At 44.9% G+C, this 16,258-nt stretch overlaps 1 protein-coding gene across 4 annotated transcripts; it reads left to right on the top strand.

Moving 5' to 3' along the window:
• The first annotated feature begins 318 nt into the window (after positions 1-318).
• LOC121365334 (adipocyte plasma membrane associated protein) lies at positions 319-12,683 on the top strand. 4 transcript variants are annotated; one of them, XR_005956989.1, is made up of 10 exons: positions 351-479; positions 3,741-3,857; positions 4,350-4,465; positions 5,630-5,722; positions 8,950-9,066; positions 9,561-9,735; positions 10,184-10,318; positions 10,678-10,870; positions 11,126-11,292; positions 11,855-11,945. XR_005956989.1 is itself a non-coding variant. In XM_041489433.1 (9 exons), exons 1-9 carry the CDS (start codon positions 388-390, stop codon positions 12,062-12,064), a joined length of 1,248 nt encoding a protein of 415 aa, XP_041345367.1. In that variant the 5' UTR covers positions 319-387; the 3' UTR covers positions 12,065-12,683. The 4 variants fall into 4 exon arrangements, 2 of the variants coding, with proteins under 2 accessions (XP_041345367.1, XP_041345369.1); XR_005956990.1 differs by having other exon boundaries at positions 11,126-11,313; positions 11,855-11,931; XM_041489433.1 differs by lacking the exon at positions 11,126-11,292 and having other exon boundaries at positions 319-479; positions 11,855-12,683.
• Positions 12,684-16,258: the final 3,575 nt, after the last annotated feature.

Below are 16,258 nucleotides of genomic sequence, written 5' to 3' on the forward strand. Positions count from 1 at the left end.
TGCTCAAATTTTTATTACTCCAATTATATTACTATTTTTACAACCATTGTATTACGATTAAACTCTTAACATTTTAAAAACAAGGCGTTTTTCACATTTCTTATGGAAGGAAATAACTGCTGGCACCTGCGGAGCATCTGCCACGGTCAAGGGGTTCCTGTGGAGCTTTTCCGCCCTCTGGAGATGGAGATCGCCGCGGGAATGACGGCGGGGGCCTCAGCGGGGCGTGGCCGGGCAGAGGGGCGTGGCCTGATTGGCGTGGCCGGAATGAAGGGCGTGGCCCCGACGCGATGGGCGTGGTCCGGGAATGAAGGGGCGTGGCCTGGCTGGAGGGGCGGGGCCGCGGTTCCGGTGCGCGGCGGCCGCGGTGTCGGGGTCGGGATCGGGATGAATGAGGCGGAGGGGCTGCGGCAGCGGCGGCCGCTCCGCCCGCAGGTCATCACCGGGGACAGCCCGGCGCAGGAGGCCAAGGAGGGCAGGTGGGGGCCCGGCGGGGCGCCCGCCGTGACACTGCGGCTGCGGGGCCGAGGCTGGGCCCGGCCGCGGGCAGCGCTGCCCGGGAGGGCCCCGTGAGGGCACCGACAGCGCCCGCACGGCGCGGCCGGGCCGCGGGAGCGGCGGGGCGGGGGCGGGGGGGCCGGGGGGGGGGGAGGAGGGGCGGGGGAAACCCGCCGGTGACCGACGTCCCCCTCGCGCAGTTCGAGTACGGCGGCGAGGGCTCCGACCCGGCGGACGTGGCCATCCAGCTGACCTTCCTGCGCCTCATGGCCACCGAGGCGGCCCAGAACGCGGCCGGGCCGCGGGAGCGGCGGGTCGGGCTCGGAGTGCCCGGGGAGCGGCTGGAGGGGCTGGGGGGATGCCCCGGGGCCGGGCACTGGCGGCACCGGAGCGGAGCCGCGGTTTGCCGGCTTGGCTGGGGCTGGGCACCCGCGGGTGTCAGCCCGGCGGTACCCCTGTGCCCCGGCTCCTCCTGGAGGGCGCTGACGGTGAGGAGGGGCTGGCACGGCGCCTCACCTGTTCTGCCGACCTGCAGGAACAGCTCTTAACAACAAAAAAATCGGTTTGGTTTTCCCCTGTGTTCTCCTCTCTTCCTCTCTCCCTTCCCTTCTCTCCCTTCCCTTCTCTTCCTCTCCTCTCCTCTCCTCTCCTCTCCTCTCCTCTCCTCTCTTCCCTCTCTTCCCCTCCTCTCCTGTTTATCTTTTCCCAGGCAAGAAGTAACAGTTATCCCAGTGTGGCTTGTGCAGGTTTATTGTGCGTGTGATTAAGTCCTGTGTAATTGTGGTTAGTGTGTCCATGTCTTGGTAATAGTTTAAAGAGTAATCTACACGTGTCTGACCTAATAAACAGTCTGTTTGTGGCTAAGTTAAAAAAAGATTCTGTTTACAATTTTCTGTTTAGGAATTTTACAGAAAAATCACTTCATTGTGACTAAAGGCAGTAGCTGTAATAAGGAAGTGCTAGTGTTTACTTTGCCTTTCATTGCATAAGGTAGCTGATGACTTGTAATACTTTTGTTCACCATCTGTTATAGCTCTTCTGATCTGAGTACTTTGCAGATTCTTATCTCTGCCCTTCAGGGTCATGACAATGAAAGACTGATGGCTTGCACTGGTCCCTGGTTTTGGAGGAGAGCATCAGCATCACTGAGCTTGAGAGACTGCTCCTCCTGCCGTCAGCCTCTCTTGGTGTTTAAATCAGTTATATTATATTATCAGATATTATCAGAATATCAGCCTCTCTTGGTGTTTAAATCAGTTGAATTTCCAGGGCTCTGTCACTGACCCAGAGTATTGGCTGGGGCTGCTCTGTGCGACAACAGCGGAGGAAATTCCTGGGCCTGGCGTTTTTCTGGCTGGTAGCCATGGCAGAAACTCCTGAGGACAGATGCTTTTCTCTCCTGCCCAGCAGCTCTTCTGCCAGGGGGATGAGGCTGCCTGGCTCCTGGCTGTGGTGACCCATAGTAGCATCCTGCCAGTTTGCTGTTGTCTTCAAGAGCTGGTTTAATGGCTTGGCTTTTTAGTTCGTAGTAACAGCTAAATTGCTGTAATTGTAGCTGGAGTCCTGGTAGGTTGCTTTATTGAGATTTGTGGCTGCAGGCCATGTAGGATTAATCACAGAGACACAATTGACTACGGTTTTCTGTTTCATGGTTGGTGAAACTCTGCCTCGGTGATTCTCTGATTCTCTCCAGTGACTGACAGTTGTCACTATTCAATATTGTGTAGATTAAGAAGGATTCTGAGTAGATGATTTTTTAGTTTTGGGGTTTTTTTTTTTTGGTAAAGCTTTTGGGTTTTATTTAAATTCTTGTGGTTTCAGCAGTGTCTAAACTAGGTCTTGCAATTTGCAGGCTTGAAGTGTGAGTTTGCTTGTCACCTTATTCTTCCTGCCTTTTTTCTTTATTGTGAGTTCCTTGCAAGTTTGCTTGAGGATCAGAAATATGGCCCTTACTTAAGTCATGCTTTTAGGAGCTTTAATTAGGTTGGCTTTTGCAGATGAGTTCTCATTCTGTTCCTGTTCATTCCCAGCTCCTTTTGTGTGAGCTCTTTCTCAGCTGTCACAGAGGTGCTCAGGTGTCTGCTGACAGTACTTTTAATCTTATATTGTTGAGCTTCCATCTCTTGAAGGACAGTGGACAGACCAGGCCAAAGGCTGAAGTCTTTCTGTAAACTTGAGGACTGCCTTTTATCCACACACCCTGCTCCCAATTCCATATGCCAGGGGACACAAGACTGGGAGGTTTTTGCTTCCTCAAGACATGTTAAAATAGGAAGTGCTTAAATCCTAATGCCTAGTTCTGTCCTTGCTGTTCTCACTGATAATCCCAAAGGTTACCTTGATGCTGACACCAGTACAAGTGCATGTGTGTAGCTGCCCACTTGGGATTTCTGTGCTCTGGGAAGTGGTTCATATTTCCTACTGTCTGGATGGTTGACTAATGAAGGACAAAAGAGTGGAAGTGGTGCAGGGATTAGTGCAGCACCACCAGGCACTGTTTGTCTTTATTTGACTGATCCTGTAAGGAGCCTGGCTGGCTGGGCCAGTGAATGGTTCAGAAAAGCTAAAATTAGACGTGCTGCTTTTCCAGTTCAAAGCTAGGATTTGTTGAGCTTGGCTCTCTGCTTTTCTCTGTAAATGCCTGATTGATTCCTCTAAAACTTGTAGAGAGCAAAATATGGTTTTCTCCCATGGAATAAATTTTTACTTATTTTATTGTGTGTTTTTAATGAGTAAAGAGAAAATACTTAATTTCTTTTGTGTTCTGGCATTTGAGTTTCAAACCAGTGCTCAGTGAGTCAAGCAGCCACTCATTTAGCTTCCTCTGTGTTTGTTGTTTTAATGGAAGTTTTTATTAAAAACTTGTGCTGGATAGAAACCATTGCCAAAACTGAAGATCAAGTTTAAAAAAAACCCAGCCAAAAAACCCCGTGTTTCTCAGGTGGTTTGTTTTGTTTTGGCTTATTTTTTGTTTGTTTGTTTCTATTTTAGTCAGCTGTAACTTGTAGCATGAATGAAACCATCACATACTGGCATAATTACTGGCATAATTACTTTTATGCCAGTATCCTGAGACCTTCCTCTTATCCTAATATATTCAAAATGGACCTTGAAGGTGAGGATGGTGGCTGTGCAGCAGTGTTACTGTTTCCTTTTCTGAAGAAAAGAGGCTGCTACAGATATTTTGAGGACTCTTGTATCTGAAAATGATGTTAATCCTATTTCTTGTTTGGTTTTGGCAGTACTTACAGCAGCAAGGTGTTCCGTGTCACCTTCCTGACTTTGGCTGTGTCTGTGGCTGTGCCACTGCTTGGAGTGACTGTTCTCCTGGATTGTCCTGTAGACCCTCAGCCCATAAGGTAAAAGGTTGTTCTGTTTTGAAGGAAATGTTCTGGAAGCCTAACTTCTCCTGTGTGCTCTGTTGTGTTTCAGCAAACAAGAGTTAGCAGTGCCAAGTGGTTCTGTCTGGATTGAGAAATTGGGGTGATTGCAATGTTATCCACACCCAGTCTGTTTCTGAGCCATCTTGTGCAGTTATATGTCCCTGCTGATCGTGGAATGAGCTGAATTACTTTCTTTAATCATTAATCTAGAAAATTATTGTCTGCTACCCAAGCTGTCAGTGCAGCTTGTAATAACACAGGTGCACTCTTGCCTTCTGTGAGACAAGAACTGCATTTTCCCTGAAGGCCAAGTGCTCAAGCTACTGCAACACTTTTTAAAATATGCTTTATGTAAAGCATAAGTCAGGTGTGCAGGAGTTGGCAAACTAGGGGAAAAAATGATCAAATATGTTGCTCAAGAATGTTTGCATTTTGTGCAAAGGATCACATGCTCCTCCTGTTTTGTAGTTTGAAGGAGCCTCCCCTCCTGACGGGTGTTTTAGAGCCCAACACCAAGTTACGGAAAGCTGAACGGCTGTGGGAAAACCAGCTGCTTGGACCAGAGTCCATTGTCAATATTGGGGGTAAGCACTGACAACACCAGCTTCTAAAGAAGGCTCTTTAAACGTTGTTCCATTGGTAAGAGTTTGTTCAGCAGCAGACCTCTTAGATAACAAGCTCTGGGAGTTATTTCCAATGTGCAGGTTTTCTAAAAGTAATTGTGTTATGCAGAAAAACTTAGGTTCTCTATACTGTTTTTCTCCTCTTTCATGAATTTGAAATAAATCTTGTTGTCACATTAAAAATCCCTCTCTTTCAGGACTGAGACCATCAGCAGTGTAGTCAGGGGCTACTTTCATTTGGAGGAAGTGGTCCAATTTTTCATTTGGCTAGCTCTTTACTGGGAATTAATATTTAGAAGCTACTGCCTGCTCTTTTAAAGCTCATTGCTGCTGAGTGAGCTGAATTTTGTGGTGTTGATCTGTGCTTTTATGACAGAAAACAAATCTCGAATTGATAAATAGCTTATTTACATTTTAATGAGGTTGCACAATATCATATATCCCATATTCATAACTCCCTCACATTCCATATTAATAACTCTGAAAGCTTGGATTCTTGCAAGAAATCTAACCAACACAGGTGCCATCCTGCACTTTGCTCTCGTAGCAGGTGGGTTCTTCCCAAGTCACAAACCCATGCCACCTCTGAGCAATTTCTTCATGAGTTCCCTGTGCTTCTCATGCCATGAGATTCTCATAGTGGGAGCCCAGCATTGTGCAGGAGCTGTTTCTTGTGTCTCCTGAAGGAGGGGTAAGGCTGGGAGCTACTCTTAACCCTTACTGAAAGATCCTTCAGTGCCAGAGGTGCTCAGTAGGTGCCATATAATTTATTTTCCTTCTACTTTATCTTCTAATTTATTAGTAAAATATTTGTAAGAAATTGCCTGGTAAGAAGCTACTGTAAATTCTTTCCTCAGATTACTCTTTTTTACCCGTATCTGTTAACAATGTGCTAAAGGGCTTACCTGAAGTTATTGATTTTTTTATGTTGCCTGGTTTCATCAGTCTTGTTGGAAACTCTTTATGGAAAACTTCCTGCTAGGGACAGCTGACTTATGAGTGAAATAATCAACCTGACTGGGAATAAGTTTCCTGTGAATAAATGTTGAAGTCTCCTTTGCTAGTAGAAGGATGTTTACCAGTGTTGTTTTGTGATGAACCTAATCACACAAGTTGTTTTTGCAGATGTTCTGTTTACTGGGACAGCTGATGGGAAGATTATCAAAATTGAAGATGGGGAAATACAAACAATAGCCAGAATTGGCCACGGTCCTTGTGGTGAGTGACAGCTCCTGAGCACAGTGTGTTTGAAAATGTCTGGGTCAAGGCCATGTGTTGGTTAAACTGTGTTCAGTCTGGATTGCAGGTGCACATCTTGCTCTGCAGAAATTTGTAGCAGAAATATTAATGTATCAGTGCAGTATGAGTGAAAATATTGGAACATTGGAAGGATGAGTAGAACAGAGGGCCAAAATAATGGAAATGGGTAGTCTTGATAGCAAAGCACACTGTTTCCAGTTGTAAAATTTAAGAATGCAAGGAGGTTTTGTGTCATGACTACCAGGCCTTCACCGTGGATGATGTGCAGGTGGAAAATTCTGCATCTTAACATTGGAAGGAAGACAAGAGTGAAGTGCACCACAATAACATTCCTTTTCCCGTTAGTCCATCCAGAAAAAGCATCTATCTTAAGAAAAAAATGGGCAGTGACCTGGTCTGATATTTATGAAAGCTGAAGTTAGCAAGTTTCTGAGCTGAAGGGCCACCTCATAAAAATTGAGGACTTCTGAACAAGTGTGAGTGAAGGAACTTGAGCTAATTTGTGAGTGGGAAAGTGTTTTGGCTTAAAACAATTCTACAGACAGGACACTCCAAAATGAGTTATCTCTCCTTGTATTTTTCACCCTTCCTTTTTCACCAATAAGGAGAGATGAACATGAGAAGATGTAAGTGAAAAAATAGCAGTTCACTAAAAAATAAAACAGCAACAACCAAGATAACAGTAATAACCACTAGATACAAATGTGCTGAATCTTGTTGACAAAGAAAAATCAACACAGCAACCAAGCATTCATGATCACAGAACCCCCTCATCTACCAAACAACAGCCACCAGGAAACAAGGACAAAACAGAAGAATGCTGTCCAAAACCAGTCAAATGCTGCTGATCCATGTGCTCCACACCATCTGAGAGGAGCTCTCCTGACAGTGGCAGCTGGAACTGGGTCAGTGGCTGGGACTGCTGGAGAGAGGGGATGGTGCTGGTGGAGCTGTCCTGGGTGGCAGCAGCAAAAAAAGGTCTGAAGGAAACGTCCTCCCTGGCCCAGAAATGGGGCTGCCCCTGGCAACAGCAGCCAGAAGGATGTTACAGAATCCTCCAAAGCCTGGAGGTAAACAAACCTGCCAGGCTGCCTTGCACTGCCTTGACTCAGAGAACCTGCCCCAGATAACTTTCTTGGCAGCCTGGCCAAAAAAAGCTGCAGCCTCTGCTCCCAAGCCCTAGGGAGAACAGAGGAGCTCTGTGTGCTTGTTCCTTCTCTTTTAAAGGGACCCCAGGTCACCTGCCTCTATGAGCCTGGGCTAAAACACCCCAGTTCTTCTTCCAGCTCCTGGGTTCTAAAGGATCAGTGATCATCTTGGGCAGGTTGGTATAGGGAAGATATGAATACACATTTTTTGGGTTACCCAGGACAGGACAGCAACTTACTTAGAGATTTTTGAATATAAATATCACCTTCCCCATCTACGGAATTTTGCCTTGCAGTTTTTCATACCTATTTCCCTTCCTGTGTTTGTAAGCACAGTGGGAGTTGTAGCTGCACTTGCTTTAGCAGAGATCCAGCATTGGTCATTGTATTTTTGTTTTCTCACTGCTAAATTGCAGTTATTTCTTGTGGAATTCTGCACCTCTTTCTCAAAAATTATTTGCTTCAACTGAGTGAGGAAAACTGGTAGCAACTTATTTATAACAGAACCATCTCTGTGAGGAGCTTAATGTCCATCTCAGCAGTGCCTGGGCAGTCTGAGAAGCCTGGCTAGTGGTTGTTGGGACTGATGGGAGTTTTGTTTGTGGCTATGATACAGAAGCTCACCTGGTGTCCTGCAGCCCTGTGCTGATTGCCAGTTAGAAATTAATGTCAGGAACTTTTGCTGTCCCTATTAGCTCTCATTAATATGTCCATAATTTATTCTATGTAATCTTATGTGGATGCTCACATGATTAAACTCTGGGCTGACTTGGCAGCACTCTCTTGGCTGCCTGGTAAGTAGAACACCCTTGGTAGGACAGCTGATGGGAAGCTGGATTTAGGCATGAATGTGGGTGGGGGTGGGTGTGAAGAATCACCTTTCTCCTGCTCATTTCCATTGGACTTGAGCAGCTTGGGAGAGGTGAGAAGGATGTGCTGCCCTGGTTCTTTGGAGCCAAAGTGGTAATGGGGAGCCTGGATTTTAGTGCTCCTTGAATTGGGAAGCAGAAAGGCTGTAGCCATCTGCCTTCTGAAAAAATTTCTCTTGCTAAGGTTTTCAGACTGCTGATGTTCTGAAGTTCTTAGCTCTTCAGGGCTCAATTTTCTCCTTGAATTTTTCTAAATTATTCAGGTTTGCAGAATTCCCCTTCCTCCTCATATAGAAGTCTTCAGTGTCTTTGTGTTTAGAATCTAGCTGTTCATGACAATGTTGTACCTTCTCAGAAAAAGAATGGTTTTTTTAAATTAAAAATTGTTTAATTAAAAAAACAGAGCACACACCTCCCCCAAACCTGCAGTAAAACTGATTCTTTCAGAGAAGAAGCATTTTGTTAAATCAAATTTTCTGATTGGATTTTACCCCAGCTTGGGCAGCTGTTAGTTACTACCCTGACAGATTCTATGATTATCTCTAGACTGGTGAAAACACAGCATGGGGATACCTGCTTCACTCCCACCTAGTAAAGTAGGAATAATTTTTAAATGAATTTATGTGCCATATGTATGCCATAGGGTTTTTACAAGCCACAGTTTGATTCAAAGGTCACATGTGCAAGCAAAGGCAAAAAAAAAAAAAAAAAAAAAAACCTTAAATATTTTATTCTCCATTTTTCATCAGCCAGTAATGTCTGACTGCTTCTCAGGAACCAGGACTGCAGCACGTGTAGAATTTTTTTTGGAATGCAAACGTAAATAATAATTGCTTCCCCTTCCTCCTCCTTTTTCTTAGCTTTCGTATCTCAACTGACACCATGACCCCAGAGGGGCATTGAATGTCCCTTTGGTCAGTTTGGGCCAGCTGTCCTGGCTGTGTCCCCTCCCAGGATCTTACCCACCCCCAGCCTGCTGGAGAGGGGAATGTTGGAGAGAGCACTGATGCTGTGCCAGCCCTGCTCAGCAGTAGCCAAAACACCTTTTTAGCTGCCTGTGCAAAGCACAGCACTCTTCATCTCAGCCAGACCCAGCACACCTGTACAGGTACCCTGAATGCCTTGTATTTATTTCTGTTTGGGAAACCATTTTAAAATTGTTTCCTAGGAGGCCGTGAAGATGAGCCAACGTGTGGAAGACCACTTGGCATGCGAGTGGGGCCAAATAACACCCTGTTTGTGGCAGATGCTTATTATGGACTCTATGAAGTTGATCCTGATACAGGTATGACTTTTCTGCTCCAAAGTTTTCTTCCACTGACAGATCTGGGCTTCTTTTGCAGTTTTGCCAGATGCTGCAGGCAAAAAAATGCCTGTCTTTTTTTTGTAAAGTGATTTGAAGCTGTCTGGATGAAATGAGTCATGCAAGAACTTTATATTTATTTCCCTGTAGCAATCACTTCCTCTCTGTGTCTGGCTGTCTGGATCAGAGCTACCAGTGACTTATCTTCTGGCGTTACATGGTTTTTGTTGTTAAAATTGCTATCCTAGGATCCATGAATAGAGCTCTGTTGTAGGTCTTTTGGTTTTCATAAAAGGAAAAGATTGATACATAAAACCATTTGTCATGTTTGCTGTACTTTTGTTTCTGCCTTGATCTCACTGTGGTAGTGAAAAGCTTTTCACTTCACTGTAACCCAAATCTACACAAAGTGAAGAGATGCATTTTGGTGTGGCTGCATTGTGTGTCTTTTTTTTTCTTCTTCTTTTTGTATCCAGGTGAAACAAAGATGCTTGTGTCAACCAAAACACCGATAGAAGGCCAGAAGTTGTCATTTGTAAACGATCTTACAGTGACCAGGGATGGGAGGAAGATCTACTTCACTGACTCCAGCAGTAAATGGCAAAGACGAGACTACTTGTTCCTGCTCATGGAAGGCACAGATGATGGGCGGCAAGTGTCTCCTTCCCAAGGCATTTCACTTGCTGTCAGCTCAGCTGTAGGAGCGGAATTCACCACTTCCTTGATCTTCACATTTTTTCTCTTTATAAACTCACCTTTGCAAACACTGCACTGTGCAGGGGAGGGTGAGGGAATTGTGCGGGTGTTGCTAATGAGACCTGCAGGAAAATAAATGAGATTCCCCTTTTTCCTTCAAGAGGACTGGCATGGAGCTTTGTTTTTAAAGTGAAGGTGTTAGCATTATGTTCAGCCCAAATCCTTCATGAATGCTGCCACTCTCAAGTGCCTTGCTATTTCTCTTGTGTTCACAAACAAATGCTTCCTAGCTATTCTGCCTTCTTAACTTAAACATGGTGCATGTGAGAAAAGATGGAATGTCTGAAGAATGAAACACAGATGCATAAATATTTATCTTCACTCAAAAATGGTGTCTTTTCAGCCTCCTTGAATATGACACAGTGACAAAAGAAGTGAAAGTCTTAATGGTGGGGCTGAGGTTTCCCAATGGTGTGCAGCTCTCTCCTGCAGAAGACTTTGTCCTGGTGCAGGAGACAACCATGGCTAGAATCAGAAGGCAAGTATGACTTTGGAATTATTACTAATCTGTGTAGGGATTGTTTAAATAAATGAATGGAATGACAAAAGAAACCTTACACTTCAGTTATGCCTAGTTAAAAATGACAAAGAAGGTGACCTTCCTCAATATTTAATTTTTTTATTTCACTTTAAACATCTGGGTTGCATAATCTTTCCATCATGGGCTCCTTAAGCACAGTGGAGTAAGCTGACTTTTTTCCTGGGGAGAAGTGTGTGGCAGTGCTGTATTTCCCTGTACCAAATAGGAAATTTTTTTTTTTTTAAATATTGGGACTGTCATTTATTATTTAAACTGATTGAGTTAAGATGTTCTAATCTATTATCTATAATTTTCAGGTATTATGTGTCTGGGCTGATGAAAGGTGGAGCAGATATGTTTGTTGAGAACATGCCTGGTCTTCCAGACAATATCAGGTTAAGCAGCTCTGGAGGATATTGGGTAGCTATGGCAGTTGTGAGACCCAATCCTGGATTTTCTGTGTTGGACTTCTTATCTGAAAAAACATGGATAAAAAGCATGATATTTAAGGTAAAAAAATATTAGAAAGAACTTTTTTTAAAAATATCACCTTTAGTAGAGGAATGGAAGTGATAAATATTTGTTTGTCCTGTTTCTTCCTCTTCACAGGAAGATTTGAAAAAAACATTAGGTGCTGTGGTTAAAAGTGTTGTTGCTTTCCCCTAGTAGAACAGCCTTTATATATTAATAGGTAGTAAAATTTAACATTTGCTTCTTTGAGTAGGAGGTACACATCTCTTAAGTTGCCTTCCATCTTGATCTTAGGAAAGAAAAAGAGACTATCTCTAACCATGCAGCAAGACAGGATCTACATTTGGATATGTGAAGACTTCACCTGAAGTGCCTAAACTGCTTATTGCCAGGTGTCTGAAGAGCATTTGGGAAGTGTGAGCTGTTCCCATGACTGCCCTAGGCACCCTAGGAGACAGTGTGTACGTTGTGGATGGTGTTAGGTGACATTTTGTTCTGGTTCACTTATGCCTGTTTTTTGTGTCACCCCGCTTTAGGATGAGCAAGGATAATGTGTTTTTTTAAGGGCTGAAGAAACAGCATGGTGCTTTTTAAACAATGCAAAGACTTGAAAATACTTCTGTCCTCAAAAAAAAAAAAAAAAAGAGCAAGCAGTGCTTAGGATTTCATTCCAGCTGAACAAGGTCTGTGCTGTCCCTGTCTCTCCTGGTGCAGTGCAGGAGCTCTGAGTGATGCTGTGGGGAGCTTGGCATCAGCTGCACCAGAGCAAGCTGCTGTGGCAGCCTTTCAGCCTGCCTCTGGAGTTGAGTGAGCTTCTGCTGATCCTTTTGTTTCTTCTCAAGTTGGCTTTACAGATATTGATGTGTTAACCCTGTGTAAGAGTGTTCACTCAAAATGTGTCCTTGTGTTCTTAGCTGCTGCTTCTGAGGAGCGTGGAGTGGTCTTTGCCCGTGTAAATGTCTGAGATCGGATTGTGGAGAGCAAAACCTTTTGTTGATTTTCTTTCTTTTTCTTTTCTTCCAGTTGCTGAGTCAGGAAACTGTGACAAAGTTTGTACCCAAATACAGCCTTGTTGTTGAACTCAGTGAGACAGGATCCTACAAAAGAAGCTTCCACGATCCCAATGGAGTGACAGTAGCTTATGTCAGCGAGGCACATGAGCACAACGGGCACCTTTACCTGGGATCCTTCCGCTCTCCCTACATTGGCAGACTTGATCTCCAGCATGTTTAACTGCCCACCATGGTCAAGTCCCACTGTCTGTACTTCTGTAGAGGTGCAAAGGAAGCATGTGCTTGAGGCAGTGTGTGACCAAGTGACAAAAAGTGACAGACAGTCTGTTAAGGTGCAGGAGCACTGTGGCCATAGGAAGAGATACAGTTTGCTGCACCTGTCCTCTGTCTTGGCTGACTGCTCATGCTCTGGAGTTGGCCTGTATTACTATTCGTATCTGAGGACTGTGGTGAGGCATCTTCATTCAGTTCTTTGTTCCTCCAAGGAAATCCATTGATTTTCCTGTGCCCAGCCTTGTTTGGAATCATCTTGAACAGACACCATCATGTCGCCTTTAATGCAACTGTGTCCTCTTACTCTGGAAGGAATTGTGATGGATGAAATTTAATTGTGTGGGATTTGGGTGGAAGAGGGTGGCTTGCATGTGTTAATTTCTGTTTTAGTCCCTCCTGTCCAGGAGTGATTACAGTGCATGTTCTAATGTTATACCATGGTGCTGTGGTAGAGGCAGCAACATCAGGACATGCCTAGGAATCTAGTTATACCATTGGGTTTCTTCAGTTCCAACCTGTGTAAGTAACATCAGACATTGCAATTAACTGTTAATCAACATGCAGAATCAAATTGGATCATTACCTGTCGACCCCTGTGTTTCTTTATAGCATTGAGGTCAGATGTTGAATGAAAATTGCATTTTCTGTGTTATTAAAGGACTACTTCCAATGGGTCTGAAAAGGGTTGTTTGTAGTAGTTTTTCCATGTTTTACCAGGTCCTCAAAGTCTCCTGTTCATTGTCTATGTGACCATTCCAGGGAGAAGAGGCCTACGTGCAGGAATCCTCTTCAACATGCTTTTTATGAAGAACTGGTAAAGATTTTGGGGAAGATTGGTGTCTGAAGGTGGATGTGGACTCAAATGGCACCTGTAAAATCTACTGTTGGTGGATGAGGAAGGCTTTGGTGGCAGTTTTTGGAATGCAATCAAAAACAGTCCAGGGACTTCCTCTCTTAACAGGTGCTCTACTTGGTAAATCTGGAGAATGCTTTGCTGCCAGCTATTGCAAAGGAAAGCCTGTGCTGGTACATTTTGTGACAAAGGAATTCCAGACAATAACTCAAATTTCGTATAGGAGCCAGGAATGAGGGGACTGTGGTGGACTTTGTGCTCACTGGAGGGGAAATGTGCAGCTGAAGGGCAGCGTCGCCTGCAGGGATCATGAGGTGGTGGAGTCCAGCTTCCTTAGGGCAGGGAGGAGGGTGTAGAGCAAACTTGCTGCCCTGGATTCAGGAGGGCAGACTTTGGCACCTTCAGGGATCTGCTTGGTAGAATACCATGGGATAAAGCCCTGGAGAAATGAAGGCCAGAGGAAGCTGGTTGATTTCAGGGATCACCTCCTCCAGGCTCAGGAGTGATGCATCACAATAGAGAGGAAGTTGGGCAAAAATGCCAGGAGGCTTTGTATGGATGAACAGGAAGCTCTTGGACAAGCTGAGACACTAAAAGGAGACCTGTGGAGGGTGGAAGCAGGGGCTGTAGCCTGGCAGGAATACAGAGAGGTTGTCCAAGCAGCCAGGGGTCAGGTTAGAGGAGATAAAGGTAAAGGAGGTTAGAGGAGATAAAGCTCTGAGAGAATTAAATGTGGCCAGGGGCATCAAGGACAACAAGAAAAGCTTCTGCAGGTGTGTGGGTGATAAAAAGGAACATTAGGAAAACTGAGGACCCTCTCTGGAAGGAAAGGGGAGACCTGATTACCTGAGACATGGCAAAGGCTGAGGTGCTCAATGAGTTTTTTGCCCCCTTCTCCACCGGGAAGTGCTCCAGCCACACTGCCTGAGTTGCAGAAAGGGAAGGCAGGGACTGGGAGACTGAAGAATCATCCACTGTAGATCACATTTTAGATCATCTGAGGAACATGAAGATGCGCAGGACCTGTTAAAATGCATCTACAGGTCCTGGGGGAACTGATGGATGAAGTCACTATCCATTGTACTTAGGGAGTTGTGGTAGTCCAGTTAAGCTCCCACCAACTAGAAAAGGGAAAAATAACCCCCATTTTTAAAAAAGGGAAGAAAGGAAGTCCTGGGGCACTGCAGCCTGTCAGTCTTAACTCTGTGCCCAGCAGGAGCAGAGAGATTGGAATATGTTATTCAGAGAAGTTGTGGATGCCCCACACTTGGAAGTGTTCAAGGCCAGGCTGGATGGGGCTCTGAGCAACCCAGTTTGATGGAAAGTGTCCCTGATGATCTTTGAGGCCCCTTCCAACCCAAAGCGTAGTATAATTTTAAATAAGAGGTTTTGCATCTTGAAGAACTAAAGGGGTTGCTTCAGCAGCTGTGTCATTTAGTGCATTGATACTTTGGAATTGAAGTTTTTGCTGCTCTTTCCTTTTCTGCCACTGGGTGACAATCCAACCTAAAGTTACACTATTGCTGCATTTCTTCACCTTCGGAAATGAAAGGGATTTGCTATAAATATATCATGAAAAGCACCAAAAAAGGGGAAGGTGATGCTAAAAATGTCACCTGATTTCAGGGGCCTTCTATTAATGGAGGGCTATGCAAATGAAAGTGACTCTTCCCTGTCAGAGCCTCTGTCACCTTGTTCTGTGTTACTGCCCGGCTGCAGCAGTCCTGTGGCAGATAGCTGGTGGCTGCTGGATCAGGCTGACTTCTTCCTGTACAGGCCAGGGGCTGCTCTTTTTGGGAAAACCCAGTCCAGGGTAGGCTGCTTCAGCACCAGCTAGTTAGCACTGCTCTGCCAGCCCTTGCAGCTGTTTGTCCTCTTCTGGTGGGATATGAAAGTTAAGCTTGATGGGATCTCAAGTTGGGGTTTGAAAAGCAAATCTGCTGTGGTGATTCTTTTTTGCTGCTGCTTTGGCACCCTTGGGGCGAGCACAGCTTTGCCTCTTGGTACACAGTTTTCATTAGTGATTTATTTGCCAAAGTATTTCACCAAGTAACCTTTGGACAGGGTGCAGTTCTCAGATATTTTTTTTTAAGGGTACTGCAGACTGACTGGACTTGTACCCCGTAAGCTCCCTCTGTTTGTACAGGTTGGACAGACAGGCTTTATTCAGTCTGAGAGATTAAATCTCTCTGAAGTCTGTAAAGTCCCAACTGTAGTGGGTGGCACAATGCTAAGCAACAAACTTTGCACGGTGACAGGCTGCTTAACCAGACTGTTGGTGTTCCATTTCTCATAAGAGCCTTTACACTTCGTTTTGGCTGGCTCCCATTCCTGGTGTTGTGCTGGATCCTGGTAATCCATCCATGGTATGCAGAAGTGGGGGGATCTGTAGTAAAACCCAGAGGAAACAGGTTGACTGACACAGAGGTCTCATTATTCAGCATAAGAGGTGCTTAAGAACAGTATTTTTCTAGAAACTATTTTTTTCTGAAACAAATCTCTAATCTTTGATTGGCTTTCAAATGGAAGAGTAAAGCAGCAGCACTAAAATGCCTGTGGAATAAACAAACAGGCGTAAAGTCCTCTTGATGCTCCTGAGGACTGGTTTTACAGGCTCCTTCCACTTCCACAGAGGCTGAGTCTGTGATGTGTTGGTTTCAGATGGATGCTGACACACCTGCCTTGAGCAAGGAGAAACCTGGAACAAGTCAGGCTTGGAAAAAGCCAGCCAGTCTTCTCTTTTGATGATATGAGTGCAGGAACTTGACACCTCTGCAGCTCTGAGGCTGGCTCTTCTCTCGTGTGAGAAATCTTACCGGATGCAGGAGCATTTAGAGAGGTGTCCAAAGGTCTTGTCAGAGCATTATTGTCTCCTGGTGGCAGAAGAAAGGGGCTGTGGTTCCCTAAAAAGGGAGGAAGTCCTCTTTGCATAACTCCCAGAGAAGTTGAGGCTGCTTCCTGTGTCTTACCCAAGTTTCTTTTGGGACAGACTATGGCATATGAGAGAATGCTGCCCTGTCTCCTGAAAGGCCTGGAGAAATTTTTGATTTTATGTAAAGCCCTGCAGTAAAACTATCCAAGGAAAGACACTGAGCTGGAGTACACCACAGCTGCGCATTTAAAAAAAAAGTACTTTGTTTTGCCTTGTTGGTAGAATAGATGTTTCTGCAGGGTACAAGTATCAAGAAGACTTTTTTGAAAGTTTAAAAAGTAACATTTAAAATGTTACTCCACCGTTAGCTGCCCTGTTTCTTGTCTGGAGCAAACTTCTGTATTAGAGCTGCTGGA

Source organism: Pyrgilauda ruficollis, unplaced genomic scaffold, assembly GCF_017590135.1.
Source record: "Pyrgilauda ruficollis isolate IOZ18807 unplaced genomic scaffold, ASM1759013v1 scaffold93, whole genome shotgun sequence".
Classification (NCBI taxonomy): Eukaryota; Metazoa; Chordata; class Aves; order Passeriformes; family Passeridae; genus Pyrgilauda; species Pyrgilauda ruficollis.